The sequence below is a fragment of the Prunus dulcis genome, chromosome 3 (genome assembly GCF_902201215.1).
Source record: "Prunus dulcis chromosome 3, ALMONDv2, whole genome shotgun sequence".
Lineage (NCBI taxonomy): Eukaryota > Viridiplantae > Streptophyta > Magnoliopsida > Rosales > Rosaceae > Prunus > Prunus dulcis.
The window spans coordinates 14,307,307-14,325,010 of record NC_047652.1 but is presented as its reverse complement, the minus strand read 5'-3'; the positions used below and the strand labels follow the sequence as shown (position 1 = coordinate 14,325,010).

Below are 17,704 nucleotides of genomic sequence, written 5' to 3'. Positions count from 1 at the left end.
GGCACCACCAGCTGTTTGGAAGGTGCGGGCGTTGCCCTTGCTACCCTTCCGTACTTCCTCCTCCCGTGAGGGGTTTGCAAGCTCTCGGAAGAGTGAGTTGTCTGGATGTTCTGCGTGTGCTGCTGGTGCAGCAGCTGCTGGGTTTCGTCCACTTTGGACGAAAGAAGGTGGTTGTGTTCCTGAAGCCTAGCCATGTCCTTTCACAGGGACGCGATTTGGACTACTAGCTCGGCTTCGGCGGTTGTTTGGGTTGAGGGGGCGTTTCCAAAGGGAGTGCATGGAGGTAGCGCTGGGCTAGCTCCAGTTTGCCTTCCTAACGGCACCCCTTCCTCTGATAGGAAAGTGGGTACTGAGGTGGTCCCCATGTGTCTAGGGGATAGTGGGTTGATGGTTTTTATTTCGTTTCCCGCAGACGGCGCCAAATTGTTGATGCGAAAAAGTGGTTTGACACGTGTCCTCACTCAACTTAGTGATATTATGTCTTCAGAAGGGAGTTAGTCTTCGGAAGATCGGGTTCCTGCAAAAAGATACGTTCGGTAAGACCTTGGGATACCGGTGTGGTACCGGCCGAAGGCTCTCCGATGCTTAAGTAAGTACGGATTTAGTAAATATTAGATTACAGATCAAGCGGTAGCGTAACGTTGGTTTCTTCTCCCCCCTTTTGGGGTTAGGGGTCTCCTTATATAGGCCTTGGGAGGCGTGCACTATACTCATATTTCCGATGTGGGACTGTAGAAGTGGATTGTGGGCATGACACGTGTCCAGGTGCAAAGAGTCAAAATGCATGGCTTCGGTAGGGAACATGCCGAAGAGTTTATTATGATAAATATCCATTCAGTCCACGTGTTTGGCAGTCATAGGTCGCTTATTTCCGATATAAACATATGTGTTGAGAATTTTGTTAGAATATGCATGGATTGAACTATTATTGTTTATCTGGCTTGACAAATCTCCGTGTCAATTATTCTCAATGGTCTTCTCATAATCACGGACCCGAGAACTTCTTGGATCATGGAAGTAATGCATGAATGCATCAAGTAATCTAGATTGGAATAGTAAAACAAAAGAAGCACAACTTTTATTCCCACGGATAGTCTTATCTAGGTTACATAAATTAATGCATGAGCAGCAGCTGCATGCAATATTATTGAAACCCAAATCACAACATAAGGAAAACTTAAGAAAATGCCACTTTCGCAGGGAACACGATTGCATTTAGCGTATGCAACAAGCCTTTTAAACCTATAGGTGACCCTGATAGGACGAGTGAAGTCTCGTGAGGATTTCCAGCGACGCTACCCACAAACATCAAATTAACTTAACAGGATGATCATCCTGGAAGTTTTTCGACAGTGAAGGCAGGGGTACTGGTGGGTTTTGCATTTGCGGCAGCGAGGGCATCATCCTCGAAGTCGGTTCCAGATTTTGGCTCTGTAAGGTTTCCCAATCGCACGTGGACGAACTGGTATACGCCGTCGACGTACGGTGCCGGTTTTTGCAAAACAACAGGCTTGAAGAGTGTACATGACCACAGGTTTTTATTTGGCTGTTTCTCGTCAGCCTCGGCCACAATCCACGGACTGTCTTCGCTTGCCGTTCTCAGGTATTTGTCGCTGTAGGTGGATTTTATATGCACCAGACTGGGTTGGTTTACGTCCTTCTCCGCTTTGAACCTTGCGTATTTGCTGTGACTTTCCTCTCCGGAGCATTCGAGCCTATTTGGCAGCTCTGCGGTGGATTGGTCTTTGAAGACCACGTATTTCTGGTTCTTGGCTGATTTAAGAGCAAAAAACTTTGGTAAGTCTGCCATTTCTGATGATCTCTCTTTCTCTCTCTCTCGTTGCTTATTGCTTTTACTAGCTACAACCTGCTGTGCTATTTATAATCAAGCAAACCCAAACCATGCATGCAGCTTTCACTTATTTTTCTTGCTGTACTGGCCCGCCATAACAGAGAAAATTAAATCCACAAAAATCGTGCTGTTAAACGAACAAATTAACTTAATTAACTATTTATTGAATTACTAATTTACTCTAATATAAAATGACCAAAAAAGATATATTAAATTGTGAAACAAAAGTAATTTTAGTAAGTACACCCTTCTCAATATATTGAACCCTAATCAAATTAGAATTTTAGAGTTTGATTCCAAACTGATTTGAGATAAAAATTCAAAGTTTTTGTTGGGTGTAAATTTTTTTTTCTATCGCTTCCATAATTCCTGACATCAATGAAGAATCTTTGAGAGGAGAAAAGATTGAAGCTGCCGAACATAATCCCTTGCCAAAAAGCCATGGTTATTCATCAAACAGCGTGAAAGCAACTTAAATATATTATTTCATTTTGATCGGCAAGGCTGGCCAAGCTTTTATGAACTTTTGGAGGGAATTGTGGAAAGTCCACCACCTTGTGCACCATCAGATCAGTTCTCCCCCGAGTTTTGTTCTTCGTGTCTGCCTGTTAATAAGATATTTACATGCATACTTCACCTTATACATATCTGATTCACTGGCATGTGACTGTTTATATTTCCCATTACATTTGCAGCATACAGAAGAACCCTCAAGACAGATCATCATCTTTAGACCTTCTGGTTAGTACTTATGAATTTGGTTCAACGAGTGTATCCCTGACGGTTTAGATTTGATGAAAGGGAAAAGGAGTTGACAGGAACATATTTGATGAAGACGACCAATTCATGTAAAATAGGGTGTACTTAGTATTATGGTGTATCATGGGTATTTTTGGTAGTTAAGTAGGGTGTACTTAGTTAATTTTACATTTTGATTTAAATATTAGGGTGTACTTATATCATAGAGTGTTCTAAATTAATTTTAGGATTCGTTGAACAGCACCCCACAAAAAAAAACAAAAAAACAAAAAAACTAAAGCATGCTTCACATCTTCAAATAAAACAAAGATAAGCTTAGTATTGTCTTCTTTGTTGTAATGTGAACTTGATTATGTAATTTCTACTACTTGTACTTATGGGCCATAGCCATTTATCAATTATAATTATGTCATTAATTAGGATTGAACAACAAAGTTGTTGAGATGTTTACATACTTTAATTACAGACGTGTGACGGACCCAAGATTCGAATCTCGTAGGGTCATGATGTAAATGTTCCAAAGAAAATTTAAGAATGGGTTACTTTTCTTATCTATTTTTTATCTTCCAAATTTTATTTCTTTCTTGGAAAATATACTTAGAATGATTTCAATTTGTCATTTTTTTATATATGTTTTTGAGTGATTTCAATTTGTAAAATTTCAAAGCAAACCTATGCCAATTAACCAAAAAACAAAAAAACTACAACCACCTAATCAACAAATAAGCAAAAACTTCATACATATAAATCATTAATTTCATCCATGCAATTACAGATTTGATTTCCCTTAAATTAAAAACAGCACACATCATCCTTATTTTGATTTTAAGATTTAGGAATAACTTGAAATGAGAAATATCACAATAAGAATAATAGGTGGTGATTGGGGAGCTTGGGGTTTGGATCTGAGAAAAGAATAATAGCAATTGGGAGATGGGAAGGGTTTTTGGGATGGGAAGTTTGGCTGGGTCGGGTGGTCAGTGGAAGGATACGGAAGGCATTTTTATTTTAAAAATTTCCCAGGGCCAAAACGGAAGGATACGGATGGCATTAGATAAGTCTTTGAATTACCGAACGTGATTGATTGATTGGCAAGTATCCTTAATACAAGAATAAAGCTTGAAAGATAGATTCATCCACAGCTTGAAAGAACAAAGTTCGATTTCCTTGAAAGAATAAAGCTTGAAAGATAGGTTCATCCATAGTTTGAAAGATAGCTTCATACATAGCCTGAAAGAATAAAGTTCGATTTCCTTGAAAGAATAAAGCTTGAAAGATAGCTTCATCCACAACTTGAAAGAAAAAAGTTCGATTTCCTTGAGCATCATCACAGATCTGCTGTAGTGCATTAAAAAATAGCTTCATCCACAGCTTGAAAGATAAGGAATAAAGCCTTCTTGTCCTTGTTCCAGTCTCCTTCAGCTCAGTGAGTTGTTTTTGAGTGACGAGGTGTAATATTAATAATTGACACAAATTAATGTGCTAATTATCTAATTATAAATATCCGCAAGTGTACGAATCTATTAGGGTATAGATTTGTAAGTATGGGGTTGATCCCACTAGGTACTGCCGGCTTACACAAAGTTATAATTTGAGAACGTAAAGAATACTTATTTAACACAACACAAAAGTAAGAACAAATTGGAAACTATGAATGAGTAAAGAAAAGTAAAAGAAATGAAACAAAACTAGAAACCCAAAATAAACACAATCAGAAATGTCTATCACCATTTTATCACCTCACCACGGTATCGCCTGTTTATCACCTAATGGACAGTGGGTCGTTTTGAAGCAGACTGAGAATTCCCCTGTTTTCAGCTTCGACCTCTGTTTAGTTTTTTACCTATAACTTTCCAACTGTTTATCCAAAGGTAACACCCCTGACCCAATTTAATTGTTTTATTCAATTTATCTATTTGTGAATTTGTTACTGTAGCTATAGTGCCCCTACAGTGCTATAGTGCTTGCCTCTCTTATTTCTCTTATTCTCCCTCGCGATATAACCAGATTTTCTGGTTTTTTTCATCCCCTCCTGACACGAAAGTGGCGCCGCCACTTCCATCTTTTTTTTTTCCGCCGCCGTCTTGTCCTGGTTGCCATTGCAACCTTCACGAAAAAGGGTTAAGTTTTTCCGGTGGTGTTCTTGCATTTTCAGGCTATTTCGGTGATGGTTTTTGTCGAGTGAGGTATGAAACTTCATCTACTCTTTGTGCTCTATCCGTTTATGTAGGTATTGCAGATCAATTTTGAGGTTTTATAGTTCGTTCAATATACCCATTTTTTGTCGACGTTTTCGACTCCATCCCAGCTAGTTATGGCTAGTTTTTGGCCATGGTCCAAGAATAAAAATCACTCCCCTTGTTAGTATGAACGTATTGCTATAGGTATTGTAGGGTGTTATTGTAATGACCCAAAACTAAAATTCATATTTAATTAGTAATTTATTATGAGGAAAGACAATTTTGCCCTTGGAATATTTTATTAAGAAAAAGTTGACTTTTTGACGGAGAAAGAATTTGACTATTCTACTTGTAACGTTGCGTAGAGCGCGACTAAACGAGTCCGTAGATATGGAGTGGGCTTGAATCGAAGCTTTAACGAAGAAAATACGGTTCAAATATCACGAGGGGCAAAACGGTAATTTGGAAAAATCAGATTTTAAACCCCCTCTCTCTCTCTTCTCCCACAGTTTTTTTTTTCTCTCTCTCTCTCTCTCTCTCTCTCTCTCTCCTCTCCCGCTGCTTCCCTTCCCGTCGCCCTTCAGCCTCCAGAACTTCCGCCACCGACCACCTCTGCCCCTGCCATCGGTGCCAACAGGACCATCTCGGTTCCGTCTTCAAACCCCGACCACTCTTCAATGCCAGCAGCCGTGAAATTGCCGGAAAAATCGAAGGGAAGTCCCCGGATTCGACAGAACTTCCTACCCTTCAATCTCTGTCATTCCGCCACCAAATCGAACGGGTGAGGTATGGATTTCTACCTATTTTCCATGCTCTAGCTGATGGTTGGATAGGTTTGCATTGATTTTGACCTTAGATAGCTCGGTTTTCAAATTGAAATTCGACCGATTTTCGGCCTCCGTGTTCGGCCACTTCTGGTCAGTTTTTGAGGTAGGTCCAAGAACAAAAGTGGTTCCAAATATGGTGTTATACCTAGGATAGGAGTTTGGAGCCGTGGTTTTGAGATTTTCTGGCTATGCGTAATCGCTTTGGACACCCATCGCTGCCGGCGTGTGTGGCGGCGCTTGGGCAAGGGTAGTGCAGTGGCATTGTGTCTTGATACGATCCTTAGGTTGTCACGAGCTCGTAGGAATTCACGGATCTCAATTTGGATACCGTTTGAGCCTCGAACGGATTTTTCATATTGTGCGATTTTCGGGTTCAATACTATTGAGCCATTGGATCGTCATCAATTTTAGATATGTTATTCTAGATAATTCCAGAATCGTGTAGGATTCAACGGATTGTGAATCGGAGTCCCGGATACTCCGATATCGTCCAATTCAGACCAGCCTAGCAGGACATGGGTATTTAAATATGGGGAACCTATAGGAACTCCCAGATTGACAATTGGAGGTCGTGGACCCCACGAGGTTCCGTATTGACCAATATGGAAGTTTATCACTTAGTGAAGTCTCAGGTGTTTTAAGACAGTTCTAACTATCTGAAATGCTGAAGTGGGCATAAGAATGACTTTAAAGTTAGTGCACGCACTTCTAGGAGCCGGGGGTCAGGGTCTTAATTAAATACTTATACCGAGCAGTTTTATTAATTAAATACTCATGGTGGTTGAATCAGGCACCCGGGGCCAGGCAGACCTGCAGGAGGGACCTTCAAGAGGCCCAGTTAGCTCGGACCAGAAGTGAGTGGACTTTTCTTTTATAAATGATTTTGTGCAAAGGAATTTCACTATTTGATCTTGAATAAGTTTTATTGAGTATGATTTTCCTAGCATGATTTGTTGAAGTTAAATATCTTTATTTATATGCTGCTTAGTTGAATATGCTAAAGAGATATGGAAAGTAAAGATTGAGATATATATCAGATAAATGGCAGCAGAGTTCCAGATTTAACAAAAATTCAGTTATTTATCAGATTTTTCAGAAATTTTATATTTTCTTAAGCCACCTTAAGTACCAAGTTATAGAAACAGGTTGCCTTCGGTATATGTTGCCTTCGGATATGATGATGTCCACGGACATCCAGGTTGCCTTCAGTTTGTCAGTGCACTTGACATTTGCCTCACGAGTTTCAGGGACGCCCGGACTGTGAGAGCCAGGAATGCGGATCAGGCTGACTACAGTCCCCTAAATCCTGCCAGTTTGCGGCTCGGGTTGATTTTGTGTCACCGAGACCTGCCAGGGGAATTGACGGATTATCAGGAATTGACGGAATTAAAGGGGTATACCTAGGTGGTAGTTTTAAATTGATTTCAATGCTTTTAAGAGGATTTTAGTGACCTTGAGTATGATTGCATATACGTATATAAATATGTGAATGCATTGATTTTAATATGAATATAATGGAGAGGAAAATCCAGTTTTTGCATAACTGTTTTTACAGTGGGGTTAATATGTTCATATGCTATTTTTCTTAAAACTTTGTTTTTTGGGTCCACTCATCTTTTGAATGTTTTGCGCCCCCAGGCAGTAAACGTGCACAGGAATCCACCACCGGGCCGTTTCCCATCTTCTGCGCCTTTTCTTGATGTAGGATTTTTGTTTTGTAAAAAGATTAACTCCTTTGTAAATTCTTAGTAGCTGCTCTGATATTTTGCCATATATTGAGAACAGAACTGTTGGAATGTATTTTACGTATACTGGCAGTTGGTTATGTAAATATACATGCTCGTTTTGACAGGTGTAATTTTGGGATTGAAAAAATTACATGGGAGACTCTGCCGAATTTTCGGTAGAAGTCAAGGCTAATTTGAAATTAAGTTTGTAACCAGAAGGGCAAATAGGTCATTTGTGCCCGACATTCGCCAAGTGTCGGACACGCACAGGGTCCGGCTCGAATTCCAAAGCTGAATTTGGATCGGGTCCTGTCAGTTGTTGTTAATGTATGCATTTTGAGTGTTTTCTTTTGGCTTCCTTTGACAATTTTGTAATAGGATAATCATTGTAGTTTCCCAAGCTCTAAGTTTAGATTAAGAATTACTTCTCTAGGTGTTCTTATTTGCCTACATTCTGATGGAAAACAATGCATTTGACAAAGGTAAATTCTGCATTACACTACATTGCATTCACTAATTTCTGAAGATTATGACTAGTCATCTTGCATTCGTATGACTAGTCATCTTACAGTCGTATGACTAGTCATCTTGCATTCGTATGACTAGTCATCTTGCATTCGTATGACTAGTCAACCTTTGTTTCAATTAGGATTTCCAGCTCACTGTTTCCAGCTGGGGCTTAACCTTTTTTTTTTTGTCATTTTCTACGAATTTCTCAGCTGCCATGTGTTTATTCTAACCTAGGAATTTTTGGTAAAAGCCAAAGAATTTCTCATTTGGCAGCCGTCACTTTTGTAGGCAAGTTTTGGAAAGTTTCTCTGTAAACTTTCTCTTCTTCCTCAAGTGTAACCTTCATATTTTTCATCTTTGAGTTTTTCAAAATGTTTCTTTTTGAAAACTGCATTTGAAATATGAAAACCTCATCTTGCTAGATCAAACACTCTCTCATATATATCTAAGTCAGGTTCAAGATTGATTTCTTCAATAGTATGGTTTCTTGAAGAAATTGGTCATTCTCCTTTGAATCCAAATTTTGGTTTTTGTCTGAGTTGGAGCTTGCAAGCTGGTGCCATGGAATGAATGAGCTGGAGAAGGAGCTGTCATTGCCATGAAGAACTGAGCTTCAAGCTTTGCTAAGTTGGAGAAGAAGATTGCACAAAGGAGGTATAGCTCATCTTCCTAAATAGATCTAGGTTTTTCTTGAGCTTGCTTGTGTTCCTTTGTAAGAATCTTTTTCTACTTAGTGGATTGCCTGGTCGGTTGATGACCCCCAGTTTTTCCCAATAGTGGGTTTCTGGGTGAACAATTTCTGATTGCATCTCTGTAATTTTTCTGGGTTTCTGTTCTTGGTGGTTGACTAGTCATCGTATGAAATGTGGTTGACTAGTCATCGTATGAATTCTAGGTTTGTGTTCTTAGTGGTTGACTAGTCATTGTATGAATTCTGGGTTTGTGTCCTTATAGTTGACTAGTCATCATTATCTGCTGTTTGGTGTTTACTTGATTATGATGATTTCACACATTTTCACCATAGTTGTTGCTAGCACAGGGGATGCCTAGATTGATGCGTCCTTCTGAGTACCTAGGTTGTCACTAGTAATCTTCTAGGGTTGCAGGTACATTGTGGCATGCTCTGTGTGTATTCTTGATTGTGGTTGTTCATGCCTAACAGTTGACTAGTCATAAGTGTACTTGGTCAAGGTCTAAAGTGTGTGAAGATTGTTGCGTTTTGTTTAAGCGTCATAAAAGTTACCCCTCGTCACCTAAGTACCAATTTCAGTTTTGAGAATTTTTCGTCTCTGGAATTTTCTCATGACACCCACGTGCTGCCGACGGCGGGTGGCAAGGTGTGGTCCACTGTGTGGCGGCCCTATGTTCTAAAATGTTCTCCTTGTCATCTTGAGCACGATGGTATGCTTGGATTTGAAATTGGTTATCGTTTGACAGTCGAACGGATGTTGCACCTCATATGCGATATCCGGGTTCGATAGGTTCAGACCTTTCGATCAGTCTCAATTTCAAATATGTCGTTCTCTATACCTCTAGAATCGTGCAGGAACTTGTGGATCTAGAGTCGGAGTCCCGAATACTCCGAATCAATGATTCTAAGGTTAGGCAAAGCGATCGCCGTCTGATCTTGCAATTGGCTCCTATCTGACCACTCGATCGAGACCAAACTCACATAACTTTTTTAGTGGACGTCGTTGAATGCGTAAGATTTTTTCTTGGATCGGAAATCGGAGATCATGGGCCCTGTGGGCTTGATTGACCAATATAGGGGGTTTGACCGTACAGTTGATCTGGGGTCTTTTGAGACCATCTTAACCTTTGGAAAACACTAAAATGGCCCTAGGACTTTTCTTAAAGGATGTGTTTACACTTTGAGTCCTAGGAACCAGAGTTCTGATCTTTAAAGTTCGGAGTTGGGTTCGATTAACAAGTTAAGCCTAGTATTCTATCGGTATGTTTTCAAGCGCAACGAATTGCTCCGGACGAAATCGCGGAGACTTAATTGTGCTTTGGACCGTGTGTCAGTGGACATTTGTTTGGTCATGTTGAAATATAACTAAGTTACCTTCATAACTGGTGATGTGATATTTGCATAATTATTATCATAAAAAGTATTTTTATTTTCTTGACTGGTGATGTGCATTGATAATTAGTTTCATAAATGCCAAGACCTGTTCGCCTCCACTTGGCGCGGGAAGAGCAATTTGCCGCCTCCAGTTTCATCGAGGTGTGTGAACTGTCATTTCAGTCACACCGGTTGGGAAACAACGACAAAAATACATCTATACCCATTGTTTTCTTGGTCCACAAATACTCGTACTGTGTTAATTGAATAAAGTAAGGGTTTAGCGACGACGATTGGGCATATGGATTCATGCTACGTTGTTGGCTTGCTAGGGCTGTTGAACCCTAGTACCTTTTCACAGACATAATGATTTAAATATCAAATTTAAGGGGGGAAATAAGTGTAGGGTTTTTCCCATATTGTTTATAACCCAGTATGAAATTTCCCCATTATTTTCGGATTTCTCCTGCATTTGTAACAATTTTTGTAACCGGAAAAATAAAATAAAGTAATCCGGAAATCCCTTTTCGCTAACATGATGATTTAAATATTGAATTTAACAAAAAACTCCTTGCGAAGTATAACCAAAAACTCTTTACGAAGTATTCTTCCCCATAGATACGTAGGAATTTTCCGCATATTTTTCGGATTTTTCCTGCATTTTTTAGTGGAAATAAGAAACTAATCAAACTGCTTGAAGTTGCTAGAGTTTCGCAGTTGTCAGAGTTCTCAGATCAATATAATCAAGAAACTACCTAAGCATGTCTCTAATCAATGTGTATTATCGATGATACGTTTATTGATTAAATGATAAATGTTTATAGGAGATGGAACAAAAGTTCTGAGATGTTGAGAATTTTGTTTGAATCTTTAATTCCCCTTTCGATTTTCTAATGTGCGTACCTTGGAATGCATGGATTGAACTATTATTGTTTATTGATAATTCTCAGTGTCAATTATTCTCACTAGTCTTTTAATAATCAAGGACCCGAGTAATTCTTGGATCATGGAAGTAATGCATGAATGCGTCAAGTAATCTAGATCGGAATAGTAAAACGAAAGAAGCACAAATTTTATTCCCACAAATAGTCTTAGCTAGATTACAAAAATTAATGCTTGAGCAGCAGCTGCATGCAATATTATTGAAACCCAAATCACAACATAAGGAAAACTTAAGAAAATGCCACTTTCGCAGGGAACGCGATTGCATTTAGCATATGCAACAAGCTATCCTGATAGGACGAATGAAGTCGCATGAGAGTTTCCAGCAATGCTACCCACAAACATCAAATTAACTTCACAGGATGATCATCCTGGAAGTTTTTCGACCATGAAGGCAAGGTTTGGGGTGGGTTTTGCATTTTCTGCAGAGAGGGCATCGTCGAAGTCGGTTCCAGATCTTGGCTCTATAAGGTTTCCCATTTGCACGTGGATGAACTTGTATACGCCATCCATGTACGGTATCGGGGGTACCAAAACCACAGGCTTAAAGAGTGTACATGACCACAGGGTTTTATTTGACTGTTTCTGGTCAGCCTCGGCCACAATCCACGAACTGTCTTCGCTTGCCGCTCTCAAGTATTTGTCGTTGTAGGTGGATTTTATATGCACCAGACTGGGTTGGTTTATGTCCTTCTCCACTTTGAACCTTGCGTATTTGCTGTGACTATGCTCTCCGGAGCATTGGAGCAAATGTGGCAGCGTTGAGGTGGATTGGTCTTTGTAGACCAGGTATTTCTGTTTCTTGACTGATTTAAGAGCAAGAAACTTTGGTAATTCTGCCATTTCTGATGATCTCTCGCTCGTGCTTCAATATATGATTGATATATATATATATATATATATATATATATTTTAATGTATACAAATGTAAACTCACTTCTCTCTTTCTTTCTATCTCGTTGCTTATTGCTTTTCCTATCTCCAACTTGCTGTGCTATTTATAATCAAGCAAGCCCAAACCATGCATGCAGCTTTCACTTAGTTTTCTTGCTTTACTGGCCCGCCATAACAGAGAAAATTGAAGCCACAAGAAGCGTGCTGACCGCACTGGGCCTCCAAAAATGAGGGGCCTCCAATTTTTTTCCCCATTTTTGTCTGACTTGCTTGACTTGCTATTGTTTCTCTGGCCATATTTTTTCTTTCCATTTTTGCTTGACTTGGTGTGGCTTGGTATGACGTGTATATTAGAAAACATCATATGGAATTGAAAATAGATATAGAAGACAATTGAGAGGATGTGAGTATGTGAAAATAAATGTAATTCATGCCATTAATGATGATTTTGGCTTCATTTTTGAAATTTGAAAATTTTAAGACAATTTTTTATTTATTTTTAACTAGTAGGGCCTCATCAGTTTTCTTTGCACAGGGCCTCCAAATCTAATGGACCAGCTCTGTACACCATACTATCAAATTATTTATTGAATTACTAATTTACCCTAATATAAAATAACAAAAAAAGATATATTGAATTGTGAAACAAAAGTAATTTTAGTAAGTACACCCTACTCAATATATTGAACCCTAATCAAATTAGAATTTTAGAGCTTGATTCCAAACAGATTTGAGATAAAAATTCAAAGTTTTTGTTGGGTGTAAATTTTTTTTTTCCTACCACTTCCATAATTCCTGACATCAATGAAGAAGAAGCTTTGAGAGGAGAAAAGATTGAAGCTGCCGAACAGAATCCCTTGCCAAAAAGCCATGGTTATTCATCAAACAGCGTGAAAGCAACTTAAATATTATTTCATTTTGATCAACAAAGCTCGCCAAGCTTTTATGAACTTTTGGAGGGAATTGTGGAAAGTCCACCACCTTGTGCACCATCAGATCAGTTCTCCCCCGAGTTTTGTTCTTCGTGTCTGCCTGTTAATAAGATATTTACATGCATACTTCACCTTATACATATCTAATTCACTGGCATGTGACTGTTTATATTTCCCATTACATTTGCAGCATACAGAAGAACCCTTCTGGTTAGTACTCATGAATTTGGTTCAACGAGTGTATTCCTGACGGTTTAGATTTGATGAAGGGAAAAGGAGTTGACAGGAACATATTTGATGAAGACGACCAATTCATGTAAAATAGGGTGTACTTAGTATTATGGTGTATCATGGGTATTTTTGGTAGTTAAGTAGGGTGTACTTAGTTAATTTTACATTTTGATTTTAGGATTCGTTGAACAACACCCCACCAAAAAAAAAAAACAAAACAAAAAAACTAAAGCGTGCTTCACATCTTCAAATAAAACAAAGATAAGCTTAGTATTATCTTCTTTGTTGTAATGTGAACTTGATTATGTAATTTCTACAACTTGTACTTATGGGCCAGAGCCATTTATCTTTGTTTTATTTGAAGATGTGAAGCACGCTTTATTTGAAGATGTGAAGATGTGAGAAACCATTTCTCTTAAGCAAAATCTATCGGTTTTACGTAGGTTTGATAGTTGCGGACGATTCTTTTTAATTTCGACCCTCTACAAACAAATAAATGAAAGAAAAAAAAAGAAAAAAAGAGAATATTAATTCATATATTTCAATTTCTTGTGTGAGGCTTTTAAATTCATCTCAACATAATATCAATAAGATTAAGTTCGATTTCCTTGAGAATCATCACTGATCCGATGGCATCAGATAAGTCTTTGAATTACTGAATGTGATTGATTGATTGAAACATATTAATACAAGAATAAAGCTTGAAAGATAGCTTCATCCACAGCATGAAAGAATAAAGCTTGAAAGATAGCTTCATCCAAGCTTGAAAGAATAAAGTTCGTTTTCCTTGAAAGATAACTTCATCCACAGCTTGAAAGAATAAAGTTCGATTTCCTTGAGGCATGATGTGATTCTTTCAAAAATAGCTTCATCCACAGCTTGAAAGATAAAGAATAAAGCCTTCTTGTCCTTCTTCCGAGTCTCCTTCAGTTTGATGGTGGGAATGGGATTTGGCTATGGCGGGCGGTCTATGCAACCACCTCTTTGTCCCCTCTTGCTTCGTCTTCTTGGAGTTAGTTGTGGAAGATCAATCATAGTAATCCCAGTAATCCAAAGCATTATGGTAACCAGGCCTAGAAGAGAGATTTTGTATGAGGCAAGGCCATTGAAAATCATAATGGATACCAAAATCAATTATGTGGATCCTTGTTGCTTTCTCACCTACATTCATTATTGTCTTATTTGAGAAGAAATTTGACATGTTCTTAAATGGACATGTGGCAAGATAAAGATGGTTAGCTTTCTCTCATCTTCAAAATCAGGATTTGCAGCCATGGGAGGTGGGTTGAGGAAGGAATAGAGCGTGGAGAGAAGAGAGAGAGAGAGAGAGGCGCTTTTGCCCCTCAATTTCACAGAACAATTGACAGACTTTTACGGTAGGACCGTTTTGATACTAAATGGAGAATTGGAGGACTATTGAAATGAAAATTTTAGTTTGTAAACCAAAATAAAACTTGAGTAATAGTTGGGGGACCATTTCGGTCAATAACTCAATAATTTACCCTTTGTCAATAAGGGAGGGGGAATTCAAACTTGGGACCTCTTCTAACATTGGAAATAGAAGTACCACCAAACCAATAGCTAGTTGGTTGTACACATTTAAAATCACTAAAATCACAACTCAATCTACCCAATTGTAATGGGGAAAAAAAAAAAAAAAACCTTCTTGTTCAACAATCCAGTATTTACTATTAAACATTTTTACTAATTTTTCCATTGGTTATCCAATTGCACCTTCTCTGGGTGTTTTAATGAATTAATTCTAATATCATATATAGAAATTATTAAAAGATAAAATTTACAACTTCATCATTTAAAATTTCATTATTTGGATATCAGTAAATTATTGAAAATAATTAGAAATAAAAATTAAGTGATGGTTGGTAATACCGAATTTTTATTACGGAAATATTTATTAGAATTAAAGATTAATAATAGACATTTTGAATTGTTGAAACATAAGACAAACTGAATATCCTCCAAGGGTGTCCCTCAAACAAGTTATTTGAGATATTCCTCAATTAAAGTTCCAACTGAAACAACCATAGAAAATGACGCGTGTGCATGATACATGACTTTTTTTATAGCAGAATTCTTGAAGGAGTTAGCATTAGTAGACATATTTTGAATTATGAAAGATTGAGATGACAAGTTGTAAGAGCTTTCGAGCTCGATCATTAGCATTTGGTATGCTATGTGCTATAAATAGGTAAACCCATGATATGTTAATGGGAACGATGATATTTGGCTGAGATTAAAAGTATGTAACCAATCCTTAACTTAAATACTTATTGGAAAATCACCAACTATATAATATAGGTGGACCCTATCTTCTATTATATATGTGGTGGGTTGCTTAAGTTGTTGGGCTTTGTTGATGCTCTTTTTGGGAAGGTCAATTTAGATAGAGGAGTGTTGGATCTTCAGCAAGAGGAGAAGGTTGTGGACCTTCGGTATTGAGGGATTTTGTAGAAGGAAACAAGGAAGAAGAAGTGATCGTCAAGCTTCGGGCACCGATGTGGTACCTACCGAAGGCTCTTCAATGCTTAAGTCAACGAGTATACGTGGTAATTTTGGTAAAGTAACAGTAAAGGTGAAAAGTAGTTACCCCTTTTTACTTGGGCCCTGATTCATATTTATAGGAAAGTGAAAATGAGAGTTTTGCACAAAGTTTCGATGTGGGGCTTTGTGCAAACTATTGTGGAGGCGACACGTGTCAATGGAAACTAGGTTCTATAGTTGAGAGCATCGGCAGATGGTTACCGCTTCGGAATGAGGTCTTCCTTCAGTAGGTTAAGAAGGTGGTAATGTTACTTGTATTCTAAGGGCTTGTCTGGGTATCTTTCAGAGTGTCTCTTTCCCTTTGGCAGTTGGAGTGCCTGCTTAGGTATCAGTCGTTTAATGCCTAATTTACTTGGTTGATTATGGTGTAAACAGTAGTCCCCCAAGTTGTCAATCAAGGAATGGCTTCTTGGTTGGGAACTTGTAAAATGTTAAGTAATTAAATCAAGCGTTTCGGAATGGTGAGTGCCCTAGGTAGTCCTCTGGTCCCCCAAGTTCGGAAGCTAGAATGCACGTTTATTGGGAAAGTTGTTCTTAAAAGGACATGTCTTCGAAACCAGTACATGGGAAGTTCAAGGGAAGGTATGACATCAGCGAGAGTCGCGTGCATATCTTGGCAGCTTCGGCACAGAGGGTGCTGAAGAGAAGGTATGACATCAGCGGTGTCGCATGAGTCCTTTCGTAGCTTTGGCATGGTGGGTGTATAAGGGAAGGTATGATGTCATTGCGAGTTGTGTGAGTCTCCTTCCAAGCTTCCGAAGGGAGGGTTCCGAAGGGAAGGTATGATGTCATCGCGAGTCACATAAGTCTCCTTCGAAAGGAAGGGTTCCGAAAGAAAGGTATGACATCATCGCAAGTCGCGTCTCATTCCAAGCTTCGGAACGGAGGGTTTTGAAGGGAAGGTATGACGTCATCGCGAGTCGCATGGGTCTCCTTCCGTGCTTTGGAAAGGAGGGTTCTGAAGGGAAGGTGTGACGTCATCGCGAGTCAAGTGAGTCTCCTTCCAAGCTTCGGAATGGGGGGTTCTGAAGGGAAGGTATGATGTCATCGTTAGTCCCGTGGGTGTCATTCCAAGCTTTGGAACGAAGGATTCCGAAAGGAAGGTATGACATCATCGCGAGTCACAGGAGTCTCCCTTCAAGCTTCGAAATTGAGGGTTCTGAATGGAAGGTATGATGTCATCGCGAGTCGTGTCTCTTTCCAAGCTTCGGAACAGGGGGTTTTAAAGGGAAGGTATGACGCAATTGCAAGTTGCCACATGTTGGAAGAATCCAAAGGTTTTTTGTGGGAATCGATGTGTCTTTCCTAGTTGGGGTGGTTGGGAGTAAAGGCTATGTTTCGCATTCCGAGGTGTCCTTTTGTAGAGGACCGTAGGCAGTTTTTGGCGAAGTTGTGGTGCGGCGGAGGCAATTGTCGAGCGTCTTGTGTGGTGGAGATAACAAGGTACGACTTGTTTTTATTCATTTCTTTGGATTGAAATGCTCATTTGCGATGAATTTGCATAAGAATTTTCTTTTATAGGGCAGCCACCGACGTTGCAGAAGATATGGAGAAATTGTTGGTTCCTTGCCTTCGGCTACTGGGAATTTCGCCTGGGGAGACCGTCAGCAGACACATGCCTACTCAGTTTTAATCTATAAGTCCTTAGTCATTACTTTATGTTTTAAATTGTGTTGTTTTGTACGTGCTTGGGTATGGATGTTCATGTCTTTCGAAGCTTTTGGAAACTAATAGCTCTCTTGTTTGTGTGCAGATTTTGTGAAGTGCAGGCCAGTGTCAAAGGAAGAGGAGGAGGAGATAGAGTTGGTAAGAACTCTAGTCTCTACAAAGAGACAGGAGGTGAAGAACATTGTGACGCCAATGCTTCTTCTGGAGTCAAGGTTGCTTCAAGGGAGTAAGTATTTGGTTTTGTTGTGTTGTCCTCATTTTGTTTTTGTATTTGTGTGCTAGACTAACTCTGTTTTTATATCTTCACCCGGGTCAGAAATGCATTCACAAAGGGTACTTCCTGACAATGCATCCATCTTCACCCCGATTAAGAAGTCCTTGGACATCAACTTCGATACCGATGACTTTCCTCCTCCCATTCCTCCAGGTAGGGAATGGACGTTTACTTCCTCATTTTCTACAGATCCTACTACCTCACATGATGCCGAGGCGGGGGTTGGTGCGGTTCCAGAGGCTGAGCTTGCAATTGAAGATGTGCAACATGAGGATGCCGAT

The 17,704-nt window shown here is 39.2% G+C and overlaps 2 protein-coding genes across 2 annotated transcripts; both read right to left on the bottom strand.

Moving 5' to 3' along the window:
* Nucleotides 1-1,330: 1,330 nt before the first annotated feature.
* LOC117621824 lies at nucleotides 1,331-1,810 on the bottom strand. Its single transcript, XM_034352369.1, has one exon. The coding sequence runs from the start codon at nucleotides 1,808-1,810 to the stop codon at nucleotides 1,331-1,333; it is 480 nt and encodes a 159-aa protein (XP_034208260.1).
* Nucleotides 1,811-11,228: 9,418 nt separating this feature from the next.
* LOC117621823 lies at nucleotides 11,229-11,705 on the bottom strand. Its single transcript, XM_034352368.1, has one exon. The coding sequence runs from the start codon at nucleotides 11,703-11,705 to the stop codon at nucleotides 11,229-11,231; it is 477 nt and encodes a 158-aa protein (XP_034208259.1).
* Nucleotides 11,706-17,704: the final 5,999 nt, after the last annotated feature.

Bases quoted from the DNA above. Each gene is read 5' to 3' on its own strand.
- LOC117621823 (XM_034352368.1), bottom strand. From the start codon at position 11,705: ATGGCAGAATTACCAAAGTTTCTTGCTCTTAAATCAGTCAAGAAACAG.
- LOC117621824 (XM_034352369.1), bottom strand. From the start codon at position 1,810: ATGGCAGACTTACCAAAGTTTTTTGCTCTTAAATCAGCCAAGAACCAG.